General features: G+C 40.9%; 1 protein-coding gene across 1 annotated transcript in view; it reads right to left on the reverse strand.

The window, feature by feature from the left end:
* LOC131978959 (NALCN channel auxiliary factor 1) overlaps positions 1 to 18,101 on the reverse strand; it is a 92,113-nt gene extending 74,012 nt beyond the window's left edge. The window contains exon 1 of the mRNA XM_059342809.1: positions 16,895 to 18,101. Coding sequence (XP_059198792.1) covers positions 16,895 to 17,620 — 726 coding nt within the window. The 5' untranslated portion in view covers positions 17,621 to 18,101. The remainder of the gene's footprint in view (positions 1 to 16,894) is intronic.
* Positions 18,102 to 19,407: the final 1,306 nt, after the last annotated feature.

Below are 19,407 nucleotides of genomic sequence, written 5' to 3' on the forward strand. Positions count from 1 at the left end.
GGGAAAAGTAGGTCCTCTTGTGTTTAATTATAACCTCAGAGACCAATTGGTAGACAGTGCACTTGAGGCAAAATATTTCCACCAAGTTCTCCACCACCACTAATGCCACAAATATAGGCACTGATTGCAATGTTTTTAACTTAATTTTTATTATAAGTACTCAGTTGGATTCAATGAGAATCCTGAAAGCTATCTTATCTTTTGTGAAAAGCTAAGGTGGGGAAGTTAGCTAGATTGACTACTTAGTCCTCACCATGAAAGTCCTTTTTAAATATTGTTTTAAAACACCTCAAATAAAGTATAAATCAACTCATTGGAAAACAATCTCCAACAAGCAACACAAAGGTGTTTTCCATCTGTATTTTTCTAAGAGAAACTGAGGTAATCTGGTTTACTAACTGGGGATTTCCACCGGACGCGTTACAGCAGCAGCACGTCTCCACAGCGTTTTTGCTGCGTCTGTCAATTCACACCGGCTGGTTACAGCAGCAGCACGTCAGCTTAGCGAACCGGCCGTATACAAGCGAGATCACGAGATCACGCGATAATCCTGACCATACGGGAGACCGCAAGGTCCCGTGATAAACTCTAAACTCTATTTATACAGTCTATGGATAAACTGTGTGTATAAAGTAAAGAACAACAACAAAAACCAACTTACTTTGCTTCTCTGAGGTGAAAGATATGTTGATCTGACCATCTATCCTTATAAAAACAATATGTTATGTCATAAATGATTGTATGATGTTCCACTTCAACAATCAGTCTCTTGTCATCGTGTCGCCGATCCTCTGAGACCCTTTGATTGATTGATTGCTGATCTGGTGCCCCGGTCATAACATAATGTTGATGTGAAGTAGTTTTAGGCTGCATGAACTGCGTATTGTGTTTTATTCTGAAAGGGGCGGAAGTGTTTTACGCTGATTCTGAGTCGGACTTCCTGTCTGGTGCGATCTGCTCTGTTGAGATTCACGCGATTTGGCAGCGTCTCACGTAGAAATAGAAGTCCTACCTAATGCTCGCGTATAGACGCTGCTGTAACGTGACGCTGCTGTAACGTTACGCTACGCGCCCAGTGGAAATGCTCTCATTGATTAGAGTGTTACCTATTTGCAACACCATACGCGATGCTGACGTGACGCTGCAGTAACGCGCCCGGTGGAAATCAGGCTTGAGAGCAGCACACAGCCACTTCTCTAATTCTCTTTTCTATGGGAACCATCTGGGACTGACTAGGGCTCTGGACGATTAATTTTACCATAACAACAAACAAAAAAAGTATACACCTTGTTGAACCAGCTGTCAAGTAAAGAAAGGTCTTTACTTGACAGCTGGTTAAAACAAAAACATGTCACAAAGACAGTTTAGAATCAATACTCCATTCTTAAGACGACCTCCTCTGACCTTTTCGATTTCTGTTAAACGCTTGAAATGATTATGCAAATGCAGCATTCTCTATTATATTTAACTTTTTCAAATTGTGGTTAGTTGGACCTTTGGGGATTTCCCTTGGTTGTGCAACTGAATCTTAGACTCTCAAAAGCGCACAACCCTGTAACGCTGGAAGATGCCATAAGAGTGCTAAAAGGGGGATATGAAGGGGTAGTGTTGCCAAATCCTGCCATAAAGAAAAAAGGATGGGAGACAGCTTTATCCAGCTAAGAGCCTGCACAGGAGGATTAGGGCTACATAAAGCAAGATAGGGATAGGAGGAGGAGGTGACGAACAGGGGCAGCAATTGTGTGACGTTTAACCACCTCGATAAAAATGGAAAGAGGAATGGAAGAGAGTCTGTGTAGGATTACAGTGGGGGAATGATATCTACACCAAAACACATTCATGCCCTCCAGGTTAGAGCCACACAAACACACACATACAGTGGCAGTCTGGACATCATAAAAAGCTTAATTTTATGTAAAGCTCATCCCTACTGTCTAAGTCCTCAATGACTGCTGTCTCAGTGTGTGTAGGATGCTGGCCACATGGGCATGTGCTACTAAAACACAGATGAGAATTTGGTGTGTGGAACATGAATTTTGACACATCAAGAACATGTAAATGGCCATTTGTAATCAAATGGTCCCAAGCAGAAAATTAAATTGTGTTTTAGCATGTGTCTTTCTGTTTCCATGATAGTTTTACAATGATCAAGCAAAGTACAAAGTGTCCACCCTGCTTCGGATGTAGTGTTTGTATGCTACGAGACATGATGATGGTTTTATTTACTGTTGTGCTCTGGTCGTATTTGTTGAAATTTGCTGGAAAGAGGTTAAGAGAGAGATTTTTTTAAAAACACAACAACAGAAAGATAAAGACCATGGAAACCTCCAGGCCTGTTAAGTGAAACCAATGCGGAAGTGCCTGTATTCTTTCTAATGGTGTACAGGGAGCGACTCTAATAGTTGCAAAATAAGTCAATTTGTATAAAAGCCAATAGGGAAATGACCCTACTTCTCATTTGCTTTATCACAGCTGTAAATCTGATTGTTGCAGCCAAAATGTACAATCCAAATCCAAACCAATTGGTGATGTCACATTGGTTACATCTATTCTTTTTATACAGTCTATGCTAAAAACATCTGCTTCCATAAAAGATTCTCAAGGACCTGGAAATGTCCTATGCATGTATAATTGGTTTGTGTTTGCATGTTTTTATATGTGTATGTAAGCCATGCACATGCCTTTGTGATTGTATGTTTGCTTACATAAAAAGTCCAGTACAGAAAAGTGTCACAGGGTTTTGGGAGCGAGGGATAGAACTGCTCCAGTTCCTCCTCAGTGCTTTTGAAAAGTCAATGACAGATGAATAATTTACAGAGAATCAGTCGGGGGCTGTCGATGCCACTGTAAAGCAAAACTGCAACAAAAGAGACAAAGCAGGACAGGACCAAAGCGCTATACATGCCATACAGGTAGTTCCCATGTGAGAAAACATGGAAGAAAAAATATTTTTAAAAAGAAGAATGAAGCATAAAAGTGGGAAAGATGGAGTAAACAGATGAAGAAAGAGTCAAACAGCTGCAGTTAACAAATGGTGGAGGGGGCCTGATGACAAATTGACAAAAGAGGGAAACTTCAGCAGGTTGAAAACCCCACTAACCCCTCCACCATCCATCCACTTCACACACACATACACACACATGGCAGGCGAAAAACCATTACGAAGAGGTGCCGATAAGACCCTCATCATCAGGTCAAGCTCCCCTCCATTCCTCTTCTGTCTTGCTTTGTCCTTTTTCCACGTTCTATCTGTACCCATCAATAACCTCTCTCCCTGCCCTTCCCCGCTCCATCCACAATCAAATTACTGTGTCAGACTGGAGGAGGTGCAGGGGCGAGGATACTACTTGCTTAGTTTTAGCCCACTCATAAAATCGGACCACCAAACTGCAGGTCTCACACACTTTAAGCCTTTATCATGCACTGGGAAATGCTCCTTGCTGGTGAGGTGGTTGCTAGGTGCCAATGGAATAATGATGTGAATAATCAGCCTCTTTGGCTTGATAATGAGGGCTGTGAGGAGGACAACACAAACTCATTTGCATCAGTTTGAATGGAGGCGTTTAGTGTATATTGCCTAAATGCTATTTTAGAAGTTTTTCCACCGCACCTGGAAAACACTTTTTAGTAGAAACACGAGAGATTACACACAGAGAAATATGTTTTTTTTTTAAGTCTGTATCACACATGGGTACCCTGAGAGCAACCTCCCATCATGCTGCCCTGGAAACAGCCATGAAACAATGCAATATTGTTGTCTTGATTTCTATTTTTACCAGACCGGGATAAAAATATCCATCACGACTGAAAACATTTTGAGCATCAAAGCAAAGTCACACTTTTCAGACTCATTAGAATCCATAAACAAGAACTTGTGCCTCAACAAATCACTGTGCTTTTTTTCCTGAATGCACCAACATATTCAAACATCAGTATCGGCAGACATTAGCCTTGTTGACAGCAATCAGCCTTTCAGTATATAAGACGACATTCAGTGATGGAAGTGGCCGATTTTTATTGTCTTGCATCTGTTTTTCAGCCGAACATTCCCCTACCATTGGCCCAAATGAAAAAGTGACCGAGCAAGAGGCTGCCAGCCAAGAGTAAATCTCCGACTGACTTTTTGACAGTTTTGCGAAAGCCATTGCCGCTGGTTTCCTTGCTGTCTCGATTATTTTTGAAGCAACAATCCAAAATGTTGTCTGCTTCCAGCTCCACCACATGATGATGATTTGCTGCTCTCCTTTATCATTTATGATGTTTAATTGAATATCTTTAGGCTTTGATTTATGATAGCATAAAACAATCAATTTACATATGTCACCCTGGGCTCATAGTAATTATAATGGACTTTTTTTTTTTTTTTTGACATTTTATGGACAAAATAATTAATTGGTTAATCAAAAATAATCAGCAGATAACTCTGGCACCAAAATGATTGTTAGTTGCAGCTATAAAATGAAAAAGTTCAGGGTTTTTAGTTTCATAACATTAAGCTTAGAAGAAATAGATTGCAATATTGAGAAATACCTTTATTTTCTTTCTTGCAGAGAGGTAGATGAGAAGTGAAACAAAACTGGTGCAACCTCTGAAGTCCAGATGTATGAAAGTCAATGAGAAATATGACCTCAGTAAACATTTTTTCAAATGAGTTTATGGTTTCAAGTCTTCTTCAATACAGCATGATTTTATAAATTATGGTGCCATTTATATAAAATAGCTGGTAACTCAGCGGCCTCCTCCCTAGATGCAACCTCTGATCGAAATATGATAAGAAAACACCAAGATGGCACAGTCAAAATGTCAATTTGGAGGCTTCAGAATGGTAGTCTGCAAACCAGTGGGTGATGTCATGTTAGCTAAAGCCACTTCTTTTATACAGTCTATGGTCATAGTAAATAAGAAGCTAGTTGTAGCGGCTAGTTAGCCTAGCATAGCTAGGGAAAGCAGCCAACCTGGCTAAGTCCATTCATTCATTGGGTGTTTTTGGACTGTGGGAGGAAGCCAGAGTACCCAGTGAGAACCCACGCTAACAACATGCAAACTCCACACAGAAGAGCCGCAGGCAGGAGGTGAACCTGCGACCCTCTTGCTGTGAGGCGAGAGAGCTAACCACCACACCACCGTGTAACCTGGCTAGGTCCAGAGGTTACAAAGTGAATTCACTACCTCTAAAGCTTGAACACCTCATGTGTGTTCAACTAGTGCAAAAATCTAAGCATACATTTTTTAAAAATGAATAAAAACTACAACTGTTTGCTTTCAGTCTGTTTGCTAAGCTAAGCTACGCTTACCATCTCCTGTCTGAAACTTCATATTTATCAGACCTATGAAAATGGTAATAAGAATAAGTGAAATTCACAAATTGTCAAATTGTTCCTTTCAGATTACGTTCACTCTTCACAGGAACTGACAAATAGCTGATGGAAACGACTACAACATCCCACTATGCCATGCACTCAAGCATGCAAACATGCGCCTCCATCACTCAACAAATACACACACACTCATCCATTGACAGAAACACTAGCCTGATTAAAATTGAAAGGATTAGGTAGGACCAGGTGCTCAAATGAATTGTTTGTACAAAACCCAGAGAAAATACAGCATGTCAGGGGATCTGACATGAGCCCATCATGCTGCACACATCACTGGGTATTCCCTCTAATCTAACCATTGATTTGTCAGTCTCCCTCCCTCTCTACCTCCTCTTCGGTTTGCTTCTGTCACCTGATCACTGTCAGCCCGTCTCCCATGTGTGTGGTGTTGCTGGTTAGTCTACAGTACGTGGCTGCTCATGCCGTGTATATACAGGATGTGTGAGTTTAACATGAAACTGCGTGTTCATGCGTCTTTCTTCCCCTTGCTCCTGTGCTCTGCTCTCCCAAAATCAGGACATGCTGTGAGCGGCTGATGATAATGATGACTCAGTGATGTGAGAATGTCACCAGAGTCTGGGAACTGTGACTGTTTTTTGTCTCTCTGCCAGTGATGCTCAGACTGTAGCTTTCTCAGCACACTTCACTTTTGCTGGTGTCAGTTTCTTTGATCTTGTTGTTTTTGTTCCCATTTCAAGTGTCTTGTATGCAGGTGAAACCCAGATGCAATTTAACAAACTTTTTTTCAACACATAGAGAACTATATGTGTCTCCTGCAATCCCAGGTTTTTCCACTGCTACAAGCAAACCCTGCATGCACTACTTTGCTCTGGAGGGCAGCTGTTACACATCTGAAGCTGCTGTAACTAGCCTGCAGCTCAGCTAGCCAAGGTAGCTAACAACTATCCATAAACTAGCACAAACACATGGATGACTCACTTGGATGGACTAGCAAGGTGAAAGCTTTGCTCATCATTACATGCTCTCACTCTACCGCTAACAGATCAATGCTCTTTCACCCACACAGATTATTCAGTGGTAAGACTGATCAGGCATCAGATAAACGCCACAACAGCATGTTATGTCTTTTGTGTGACCTGTTGTGTTGACATCACTGTCTTCCTGTTCCTTTTAATGTGACAGGAACAATTATGGGTAATTTCAGTGTAATGTCAGTGTCACTTCAGCAGCCATTATCACACAGGATATGCCCTGTAAGTAGCTAGTGACAACATGCAGCTTTCTGATGTAGATAATAAGTTTGCTTCTTGGAGAAATTGGCATATAGATTGCTTTTTCAATATCTGGTGAGATATATATATTATTCATATGTATTTATATTATTTTTGACTGCATGTATAGCTATCTAATATGCCAGAGATGCATGTATCAATGGGGTCTGACTTCAGCTCACATCTGGAGAATTTTTCCCACTTACCCCCAGTCAGTATGTTATTTGTGAACTGTGATGACCAGTATTTTCTGTGAAAATACATAAAAACTAAATTCAAATTTCACGTCACCTATCAAATGCTTACAGGTTTAGCTTCAAGAAGCTTAAAGGGATAGATCACCAAGCAGGACTGTATAAGGTCCATAGTCAGTGTTTTACCTACAGTAGAAGGCAGTTGGAGAAGAAGGCAGGAGAACTAACACAATAGCTTAGCAATGCACTGCTGTGGATGGGGGCAACAGGTAAACTTATTTTGGTAATTTTTTTAGGTGTGTTAAGGGTTAGTTCAGAGTCACCTAAGTCACACAATGATACAAAGAAACAAAAGGACTAAGGCAGTGGTAGACCAGTAACTCCTGTGTTCTGCAAGATAAAATCACTGTTTTTGTCAATGGAGTCTGGTGTTTTGAAGAAAACATAGAACAGCCTCAGTCCCTCATGTGTTAAACATAGCATTCTTAAACTGATATTGATTGTTTAAGATGCTGCTCTCATCCACAGAAATCTCAGCTCTTGTATTGGTACTAGTGCCTTCTTTGTAAATTTGTGGGAATCCAACCATAATCAATAAGTAATACACTGACTATGGATACTGACAGTACCTTATGCAACCCCTTCTCCAGACTATCCCTTTTGGGTCACAATTGAGATTTTCAGGGCAGATGGAGAGGACATGGGATGTGTTAACAGCATGAGAGGAAGTGCTGCCCCAGAAGTCAAGCTCAGGGGAACAAAATAAGCTTCCATGTGTGTATGTAAGCAGAAAGTGGTTGGAGATTTGATAGAATAGCCTTGTTTAAGATGAATCCCTTCTCGCCTTGTGGCTGCAGCCGGGGGAGGTGACAAAAAGCTACAGTCAACCTGGGCAGTTTCCAGCAGCTTCAACAGTATAGGAAGCAACATACACATTTATCAGATCCTGATTCCTAAACCAAAAACATTTTCAGGCTTATGTATCCAGCTTTTGCTCAAACAGTCAGTGTCAGTGCACCTGTAACTGCGGTCAGCTTGGTCAGAGATTTGTGTGTGCTGTGCTAGTATGTGTGTGTATATATATATATATATTTCAAGTACATTCATAATTAAGATGCCTTAACCTAGAAATAAACTCAGCTTTTCCATTTTTTCATCCAATATGAAAATCCACATCACACACAGCACACTGACATGGATCTAAAAACATGTTGCCTAAACAGCACATCCTTGCACTCTCTGCTTTATAAATGCCTTCAATGAAGTTCTGATTGGAATAATTGCATTTTTATCAATGACTCACCCCACTTAAAAGCATATTTCTCTTCCTTTCATACAAACAATTCACTCTCCAGATCAATGGCATGCTCATGTTCAAGAACTGAATTAACATGTGCATCTCAACACAAAGACCAGAAATGGGAATCAATGCTTGGCTGTCATGACAGCGTGTATCTCAGATGGTTTCTGTTTTAAAATCAGTCTCTTCACATTATTATTATTAATATTTTTAATCCAATTACCATTTTCCTTTTGTTTGCCACCAACTGACACTGAATAAAACTGAAGATATGAGCCGTATCCTGGACACGAGAGCAAAATCTGTTGCACGGATGCATGCCATTTTCTTCCTGAAGATGCTGATTATTTTCTATACATCTGGGCAGTTAAACACCTAAAATCATCATGAGCTTATACAAATAAATGCATGAGAGTTAAATGCAGTTTGTGTGGAGTCAGTTTTCAATAGCAGCCATTTCTGCTCTCTCCAGCCCCTTCTCTCTCTTCACTTTGTCACAGAAAATCAAACATAACACATCACCCACTCATCAAATCATTCAACTCAGCATACCAGTGAGACAAGAGGAGAAAAGGGATGGAAAGCAAGTGTGCATTTGTAAAATTCATAATTTGTTTATGCTATACATCTGATTGAAATGGATGCATTAAAAGGGCTCATTGTAACTCTAATGTCATTAGTAGTTGGAGCCGATCTATGGCTGGATACATACAGCCAGTTCTCTCACACAGTCACACACATGCGCCGATAAGCACATTCTGTTTTCTTTGACTTTTTCCAGCTGACCTAAAATGTACCCACGCATCAGGCAAACAGGACAGTACTCCTCCATATATTAACTGAATGAGGGACAGAACTTTTTGCAGAGTAGTTGCCTGCAGGAAAATATATGGAGAGAAGGAAATGGGTGTGGATGTGTTGATTGGAGCTGAGGCCCAAGGCAGAGAAAGAAGGGAGCTGTACGCTCTCATTGTGCTGCGTAGACGGGGAATAGAAGACGACGAGGAGGCGTTTCCATGGGAGTGCTGCTGTGTTCTTCTCGAACAGACGCATTCCCTTATCTCCTGCCTGGGGAGAAACAAACACTGGCAGCTCATATGAAGGGGAGTTTCCCTGGATCTATTTGAGCTGCATAGAGAAGCAACAGAGCCCTAATTGAATTTGAGAGAGAGAGAGGAAAGTGCAGGACTTGCAGTAGGGCCATGCTGTCTGTGTTGATAGCAGAACAATCTGTACATTATGTGCCGTGTCAAAGCCTGCTTTCATTTAATTTACATTAAAAAAGCTGTCCGGTTTTACAAATGTGCAGTTTAGCACAACAGCCGTTTGTATTAGGGCAAAATGCTTAAACAGAAACATATGCTGAGTCAGTATGTTTTCTTATGGTGCTTCTACATCTGAATGTGTTCAGATCCCAAACTTAGAACACAGATACTACAGATACAGATATAAAACTGAATATGTTTCATGTACCTTGTCACTTTAAGCTGAAATATTAGTGTCCTGAGTAATGTGCTATATATAGTTGTGATTTATATACATATACTGTATTTGGGCTATGCTACCTGTGGGGCTCTTAAGATAGCCATCTCAGTCTCAAATAACTATTATTTCCCACCGATTAACTGATAAGTTGTCCGGTCTCTAAAATGTCAGAAGATTTACATTTACATTTTACATTTAGTCATTTAGCAGACACTTTTATCCAAAGCGAGAAGCTGTTGATCAGTGATTCCCAAAGCTCAAAATGACATCCTCAAATATCTCAAATTGGGTTTGTTTTTTTTTACCATTCAAACATATTTAATTTACTGTAATGAAGGAGTAAAGAAAGGTAAAGAAATTGTTTAAAAAGCTGGCACCAGAGAATTCATTTTTGCTGTACAAATGTAATCAATTTCTTTGTATCTCCACTAATTGGTTAATTTCCTCAACAAATATTGGGAAGTTTGCCATAACATTTTGTACAGACATTTGTGGTCTGTAGACAAGGACTCTGCCAATCTTTTTTTTGGATACACTGACAAAAACAGTCTCACCACACAGTTCTTTCACTCATATCTCACAATCTGTAACTTTCGATAAAGGGTCCTTAAAGGACTCAGAAAAATTAAAACACCTGCAGTCGACTGATCCAAAGTCTCGCCCCCTTAGTTACTTTTGCAAGGTCTGCTTAAGAAAAAACCATGACATCACTAGTTCTTTTAAGCTGGATGCCACAATTAGTGTTCATCCGACAATAGAACAATAGAACAAGAAGTTCGGCAGCAAGGGCTAGATCACTTTTCCTGCTGGGATGCAAGACGGGTATATCCATATTCTAGAAAAAAAGAATTTAAAAAGTTGTTGAATCTCCATCTGCTGAAGAGGACGATACAAATGAGATACCTAGAACTGCTACAAACACTTTAAATCTCATTACTTTCATTCTCAACTCCTGAATAAAATGCTATGACATTTGATGCACATTCATGTTCCCCTCAGGATGAATTGTAATCACTTTTGCAATTCCATATGTTACCACCTGGCTCTAAGGTGGCAACAAGGAGGGAGGTCACACACAGATAGAGCATGAAAAAAAAAACAAATTTTATTTAACATTGTTTAATTAACTTACTCACAAATGAGCAGGGTGTGTAGGTAAGAAAGGAGTCAGTCATGTCAGTCATGAGAGTGAAGCTGTGCAGAAGGCCCTCCTTTATGCCCTCTGAAGAGCCCAGCCCACATGGGCAGGTATAATCACGACCCTCCCACTCTACCCTCCTAACCACTCCCAGTACCTGCAACAAAAGCAGAGGTAAACAGGTAGGCAGAGTGGGAGGGGTCGTCACACATAATATTTCATCTAAGACCATCATCAGGTCAATTCTTTATTAAGAATTATAACCAAATACCTGCAAAGCACTGACATCCCCATCAGCCTCAGCCACAATTTGTGTTAAGTGCTAATTAGCAAAGTTAGCATGCTAAAACACTAAACTAACACCAAAGTAAAACTTATGCCTAAATCTCAACATGTCCGCACTGTTGTTGCTTACATTTAAATGTATTTGAAAGCACCTCTGTGCTTCAGTACAGCCTCACAGATCCTCTAGCATGTTTTACTACTTCTGGTCTGTTTGTTGTTGGTGCTGCAATGCAAAATTTCCCTCCTGGGGATCAGTAAAATTTTATCTTATCTTTTGATAATTTTGCTTTGACATACACTCCAGCTGAAATTTTGGCATCCTGTTTTTATTTAATGGAAAAAACAATCATCCTATTGCCGCTGTGAAGTTAAGACATAAACAGTTAAATTGAATAGCAGCTAAAGTGAATAGTCTTGTAGAAAAAGAAAGTGATAGAGGAGAAAAGGTGATTGAATAAGCAGAGGCTGTGTGAGGGAGCACACAGTGGGATTTGTGTGGACAGGCCTGTAATTCAAGGGAAGGAAAGGACCTTAACCTAGATCAGTATCTATCACTCCAGCAGGAAAAGAGAGCTCAACACCCACATATTTCTAGGAAGGGAGAGGGAGAGAGAAACTAAGGCCCCTGATGGGAAGTAAGTCTGTGAGGAGGAGGAGGGAGAGAGGGGTGGAGGTGATGCAGAGACAGATACTGGACACATGTGCATGCGTAATGTTGGTTCCTCAGAGCTCTGACACAGATGGGAGAAAGACAAAGAGGGAGAGGATGTGAAAGTAAGCGAGAGACAATGACAGATAGAGGGAGAAAGGAGATCAACATGTTGAGACAGAGCCCTGGAGACACAGCCACCAGAGAAGCAGAGAATTATGGGAGTGCAAATTAAATTACACCGGAAGGGACAGTCAGGTCTGGACCTGCAGGAAACACTGCACATGGGGCTCTTGTGTGTGTGTGTGTGTGTGTGTGTGTGTGTGTGTGTGTGTGTGTGTGTGTGTGTGTGTGTGTGTGTGTGTGTGTGTGTGTGTGACCACACGTGTGATATAAACAGGTACATGCAGAGATCAAAAGTGTAGGAGAGAATGAAGAGAGCAAAGAACACAGAGCAATATAGAATAACAAACGTACATGCATTTTCTGCCACATAAAGTGATCTTCATACATGAGAAAATCAGCTTTTCCACCTTCTTTGTTCACAATAATGTGAACTTTCTTTAATGCTGCGTACCAGCACGCCTGTGTGGACGGTTATTCCTAACTTAAGACGGTGACACAAGCTAATTTGAGCAAGACCGATATATTGATCGGAGTTATGCACTAATATGAAAACTTTTTTTTCCAGAATATATAATGCAGAAACTGTTTAACTGTTGTTTATTTGCCCAGCAGAGTGCTTCACAAATAAACTGTTTTTCTTCTATCACCTACAGGTGGATGAAAAACAACAGTAAATGAAAACTAAGGTGTGGGAGTACTTCTTCAAAGATAGTGATGTAGTTGAAAATGTAATATATTGGGCACACAGTGCATCATTTTTGTCTTCTGAGTACCTTTCCATAGTCATATCTGTGCAAATCAGTGCACAATAGAAACCAAAAAAATGTGTTAAATCAGCCACCCTATTGATAATTTTTCCAGTCTAGCAACAGTACCGGTAACCTTTTAAGCTGTTCTTTTACTTCTTCACCAGGTTGTTTTAGCCAAGTTATTTAGTCCATATGGCTGCACTGTCATGGATTCACACAGTGGTGGAAAAAGTATTCAGATCCCCTACTTAAGTAAAAGTACTAATACCAAACTGTGAAATTACTCCACTACAAGTAAAAGTCCTGCATTCAAAACTTACTGAAGTAAATATACAAAAGTATCAGCACCAAAATGTACTTAAAGTATCAAAAGTAAAAGTACTCATTATCCCGAATGAACCCACTTAGATAGTTTTATATATTCAAATATATTATTAGATTATTTGTATTGATGTATTTATGTGAGTGCTTTAATTTTATAAAGACAAGGGTCTTCTCTGTCTAATATACTGTTACTGTATAAAAATGTCTAATCACCTTTAATTAATAATGTTTTTTATGTTAAATTTCGACCTGAAAAGTAACTAAAGATGTCAGCTAAATGTAGTGGGGTAAAACCTACAACATTTGCCTCAAAATGTAGTGGAGTAGAAGTATAAAGTAACATAAAATAGAAATACTCAAGTAAAGTACAAGAACCTCAAAATTGTACTTAAGTACAGTACTTGAGTAAATGTACATACTTTACTACTCCCTTTCCACCACTGGATTCACACAACCAAACAAATGGTATCAAGCAAAACTGAACACTGTGTTGCAGTTTAACAAGGAAATGCTCATTAGTAGATACAGGTGACCACCTTGTCACCATCCTGCAGATAGTCCAGCATTGTGACCAGCTTTGAAAGACCAACCTGGATATCCCAGTTGTGGTGCAACAAATGCACTTTGAAAATGAAAAAATAACAGACAAAGAGAAGTGGCTTACATAGCAAACATATCTTGTCCCATACGATTTAACCAAGGTGACAAAAGCAATAAACAATCAAAGTGGCATTTTACCACGGATGTTGAATGCCTGCTAGTGTAATTGAGATGAGAAAGCAGCATCTATTGCTTGGTAACTGACATGAAAGTTGCTAACCATTGTTGGATCGATTTAGGATTTCCTAACCTGAGATAAGATAGGATGATTAGATACAGTTAGATCGGATATTTAGTTATTTCGGATTCACTTCTGGTGTACCAAATTGGGGGGGGGGGAATCCTTTCTTAGACTCTTTCTATCTTAAGACTTAAGATAAAACGTTTCAGTAATGCTGCCCAGGAAATTAGTTTCTCTGGGAGCACCAGGTACCACCAGGCCAGATACTGCTCCCATTATCTGCACAATATGCCTTTTTCACAGCAGACATTTTGACTCGTCATAACAGGGAAGGCACAGGTGTCACTAATAACATTATAATGGCTCTGTTTTATTCCAGAGTGCCAGTGAGCCAGCATGCACATTACCAGAACCCTGAAACTGAAGCGGCTAAATGGAATGTATTTATTTACACCTGTGCTCTTCCTACTGTGGCATGTCAACACGTCTTCAGTGAAAAAGGGGCCTATTAAACTATCTTGTTTAGGTTTACAGTAAGTTAGAATAAGTGGTTGTGATGAGAGTGATAATTAAGCAAAGGTGGCGGGATTTGCACTCACAGGAAGTGGATTCTATGAGCCACCTGCCCCAGTCAAAGGCAGCTTTTGATACTGAAATCTCTACCCTTTCTGTGAAACTCAGCCGCGAATGCATTTGTTCCCTCTGAAGATGTTCATTTTTAAAAACCGCTAACAAATATACATTTTTTAAAACAGCTGTGCATCTTCTATCAAATCCTACTTGAACAGAAGTAAACAGTGCATTTGCTGGGGACTGTTTCCAGTCATGGATTAAAACAATTCGGAGCACTAATGAGTATTTACGGCAGCAGGACGGGGTGCGTGGATTGACTCTAAATAAACTGCTGTTGCTGTTTTCATGGAAATTAAGAAAAATATCGCCCAGTGCAACGATGTGATGTGTTTTTAGTAGTTATAAAGGCAACAATAGAGCTCTGTGACAAAGATATAAGCTGTATGAGGCTGTAGCTGCACAAGTAACCATTGCTAGTAAACTCTGGTAGCACATCTGACAGTAAACAGGGAAGGCCCAGTGGCATACACCAGGCTGATGAAAGCTAGCTGGTTTGAATGATAATGGCACCCACAGTTTACATCTGTCCATGAAGATTAGACAACTAGTTATGTCTTATATTGTGTGCAACTTGTGCAATACTCATCTAGAGCATAAACAAACGCCTTGGAGCTTAATTTAAACCATTTGAAAAGAAGCCTTGAGAAGTTGTTTAAAATTGGATGAAGAAGTGGAGAGGTCTGAGATGAGAGGAATAAGAGAGATAAGAGTGAACAGCAGTTAGTATTGTTTCCAGCTATCTAATGTATTTTTATTGTCCACTATAGTGATTCTTCTTCAAGGAGTGGTGGTTTGTGATGCAGGCCTGGGGTGCTGTGCTTTCACAAAGGTCACACGAACACTGGAGCAGATTAGCAATTCAGATTGGGCTAAAGGGGCTAAAAGGCTGCTGTAGCCCTGCCTCAGTCTGATTACATTAGCAAAGAGTAGGAGTGCAAATGCACACTAGTCATTAGCTGGTATAAGAATGTAGCAGCTATAAGATGTCAGAGGAAACAGATTCATTCTGCAGTATGTACATATATGCATGTACAACATTGTCTGACATAAGATATGACTCACAACAGTGTATAAACAGCATTGTGAAGGTTTATCCTCAGTATTTCCTCCCTCTAACTGGCCTTCCTCACACACACACACACACACACACACACACACATACACACACACACACACACGGATTATCAGCACTCGCAGCCCAGCACCCTGACCATCTGCCCTTGTACAACTTCCATCTTGTAGAAATGGGTTTGGGTTGCAGGATCATTATGAGGGAAGGTTTTTCTGCTTTCCAAAGTTCATTCCCTGACTTGTGTTATAGTGCTGCTGTGATGCTGCAGCTTTTATAATAACTGTCACTATTATTTTTTGAAACTTTATTGTTGAGGATAAGAAAATTGGTAATGCTATGGTGCATCAAACATAAAATATAGCTACAGAACAGATGAAAAGTTATTCTGCAAAGTTGTACTGCATAATAATGTCTTTACTGTGTTAATATCAGAGGCAGTACAAGCCAGACTAACATTATACATCTCTATTGTCCTTGTCAGGCCACACTCCCACATGCCTAGTAGCATTAAACATTGTTCATACTTTTCATATTCTCAACATTGTCAATGAAACAACCTCCACGCTGCATATTTTCCATCGTTCAGGTGTTCAGCCAAACAGGAACTCATGAATCTTTCTGATTTAGCTAATCAGTAGAGGGGAGAGAGGTGCAGTGTAGCAGACATATGGTTGGTCTTTGTGCCAGTAAAGTCAACTATATAACCATACTTCACTGCCAGACTAATTAAAATAAATGATTTATATGATATATTGATACACAGCAAAAGAAACTCAACTTGCATGTCCTCCTGCAAGACCACAGCTGTCCGGGAGCCTCTGTAACAGTCCAGCGCACAACAAATGAAACAGATTGAAGAGTAATTCAACCAAAGTCCCCCCACCATGTTACTATTTACAGGTACATTTTCTTTGTCCAAACACAGCCGAGTGGACCTCGATGCCTGAAGAAACCACAAGACAATGTGTGTCTGCATGTGTAGATGATATGAGGTATGAGGTATGCTATCCTGTTGACATGCAAAACATGTACTCCACAGCCTGAGGTAAGTGCTGTGTAAGGCTGCCATGTTATTGAAACAACAAGCAAACTGGGGACAATACAAAGCCTGGATTAGGTGCAGAAATCACTCGCGTGCTATTAACAATATTGAAATGAGCACCACTCAACAGCCCTCTCTGCCCTCATCTCGGAGAGCATGCCTGGCCCTCGCTCCAAATGTCAAACATCACTTCCACAGTCACAGTTCACAAAGTAGTCCATGTCAGAAAGATTAAGCTAGGAAGGAAAAGGAAAAAGAAAGAGAAGGAGAGAGGTTAACCTGTCCTCTAGTTCCTTGTGTCATTGTCATGTGTCCAACTGTGTGTTTGTGCAAACCCTGACAGGCCAACTGATGAAGTAAAAGCACTGGTAGCCTGATCTCTTAAAAAAATAAATACCAATATACTGACAGATATGCCCAATGGTTGTCATGACGACTGTGAACCCACCCCCTTACATGCACTCGTGCGTGTGTCCGTGTTTGTGCGCGCGCCTCGTTAGTCCTACCTTGCATTCCTCCATGCACGTCCTAACCGAGTATGCATCCGTCTCGTATTTCTGAACCAGCAGTTCAAACTCCTGGTACTTCTCCTCCGCCTGCTGGTCAAGAAGCTGATAAGCCCGGATACACTTGCTGCATCCCTCCACCCCCATGGCCATATCCAGGGTGCAATTCAAATCGTCCGGACTCGTAAACCCGTAAAACAAATCCAAAAGTGAGTAGGAATTACAAAAAGAAAGGTACAAATCGCTCAGATTCACGTACGCCAACTGTGTCCCCTTTTCCCCTCCATCGGAGAGGCCCAGGCACACGGTCCTCGCGTCCGTGAAAGTAAAGCAGTCTTTGGACAGGCTGTCTGGATGACAGGTGTCCATTCGCCACAGAGGTTTGGTAGAATTCCCTAGAAAAATAACATCTTGCTCTCTGGCGAGACGGTTGGGGTCAGGTGATGTTGGGATATGGTGTCGGTGTAGGGAGTTTGGGTACTCGCCCATGTCCGTAATTGCAAGCCCCTCGTCCGACCGCTTGTCTCGGGTTCGCGTCAGTTTCGCCTCGGCGCAGAACCACAAGTGATCAGAGAGCAGGACGGTGATGAACAGCAGAGAGGCCAGCGACAGTCGCCATCTCTGGGCCCGCTCCGACTCGGTAAATGGCTTCTCGTTCTCTCGGGGTGCAAACCAGTATTTTAAGCCCTCATCATGCTGCCGACGCATCCAAGCACCCCTGGTCATATTTTAGGAAAGTGCTGCCCTGGCCGACTCCACCGCGGGGGCTGCTCTGCCACAATACTCATTGACTTGGGGGGAGACGGACTCCGGTTGGTTCTCCTCGGTGGGGTGCCGTGCCTCCGCCGGTCCAGGGCGCTCCTCTATCGCGCCCGCAGCTATCGGTGCTATTCCGATCCAATTAGCGCGCCCGCACAGATTAAGCTTCGCGCTGCCGCATCCCGGTTCTCCATGGCTCTCCGGGGGGAAACGGCGTCCTCTTTGACCGCATGCCCCCCTCTCCCTACCGTCCCTCCCCGGGTTTGTTCTCTCGTCGGGGGCGCAGGGAGACCAGCTGTTGCGAGCCTCTCGGTGCTGATGCTGCGCGTCTGCCGCCGTTCGCTTTGCAGATTCACTTAAAGGAGAGCGACGAGCCCGTTCGATGCATGCACACTGTCCGGTACCTGCGCGGAAAGCCTAGAATCCTTTCTCCCGTTGGCCATTGTCATCTTGGACCGCGGTTAAGTTGCCGCCATGTTCGTCTTGAAACACTTTTTCGGAGAGCTGGGTCGGTTTGCGTCATCTCCATCGTTGCGATAGCTCCATCGTTGCGCAGTGGCGGAGCAGCTTATTACCTATATGCACACACACACAAACACACAGAGAGACACATACACACACAGGAAGGCAGAGAGAGAGGGAGAGGGAGAGAGCACACTCACTCACACACACACACACACACACACATGAAGGTGGTTAAGGGTGTTTAGGCTATCCTCGCTGCTCTTCGTGAGTAACACTCCTCAAATGTTGTCTCGGTAGGACACAAACACACTTTTGGCGACATCTTGCTTTTGGTGCAGGATAGACTCGACTCCATTCACAAGAACAACAATGCAGTTAAGACATCACTCTGACTGTTTCTATATAGGCTAGTCACTCAGATTCTTTGATCTGGCCCATTTCATGCACTCAAACATACCATAAATCCTCAAAATAAATTGTTTTTTTTTCTTGTCCAGAGGAGACACATCAAATTATTATTAAGGAAATTCGTTTTTTTTAACAAAGCTTAAAACAAGTCAGGCTTGAGCCTCTAAACAAGTGGAAAGCACACTGTAAAAAAAGTTAATTTCAGAAATGTTCTTTATTATTTTACAGAGGTTTCTTATTTTTTCTACATTAAGTGCAAATGCCATCAAACAGGGACGTTACTTTTATTACAGATATTACCATTTACAGTATTATATAAATGCATAATGGTCTTGAATGTTGAATTACAGTTAATTCTATGTAAAAAAAAAAAAAAAAAAAAAAACAGAAAATAAATATCAGTAAAATTAAGGCAACTTCTTGTTTTTTTACAGGTTAAACTTTAGGTTGAATAAAAATGATAATAACTGTAATATAATATAATTATATAGCACTTTTTTGGATACTCAAATGTGAAAAAATGGAAAAAGAAACTGTGGAAAAAAAGAAACAGTTAAAAGTGTGGCAGCAAGAGGTGCCATACACTGTCATATAAAAAAAATTAAATTACTTTATAATTTTATTTAAAATTAAATTATACAGATATATATTTTTTTTAATTACAGACATTTACTTTATATTATACATATTTTAATAGCTGTAAAATCACTTAAGGTTGTTTACAGTTTAATGAAGATAGTTGTTTGGCAACTTTAGCTGCCAGACTTTTTACTGTGTTTTTTTTTTTTTTTTTTTTTTACAGTGCAGAGAAACAAGCAAGGTGTATGTTTGTAGGTTTAACAGTATCATGTACCTGGGTCCCATCTTATCAGCTGTGTTGT

The sequence above is a fragment of the Centropristis striata genome, chromosome 10 (genome assembly GCF_030273125.1).
Source record: "Centropristis striata isolate RG_2023a ecotype Rhode Island chromosome 10, C.striata_1.0, whole genome shotgun sequence".
NCBI lineage: Eukaryota > Metazoa > Chordata > Actinopteri > Perciformes > Serranidae > Centropristis > Centropristis striata.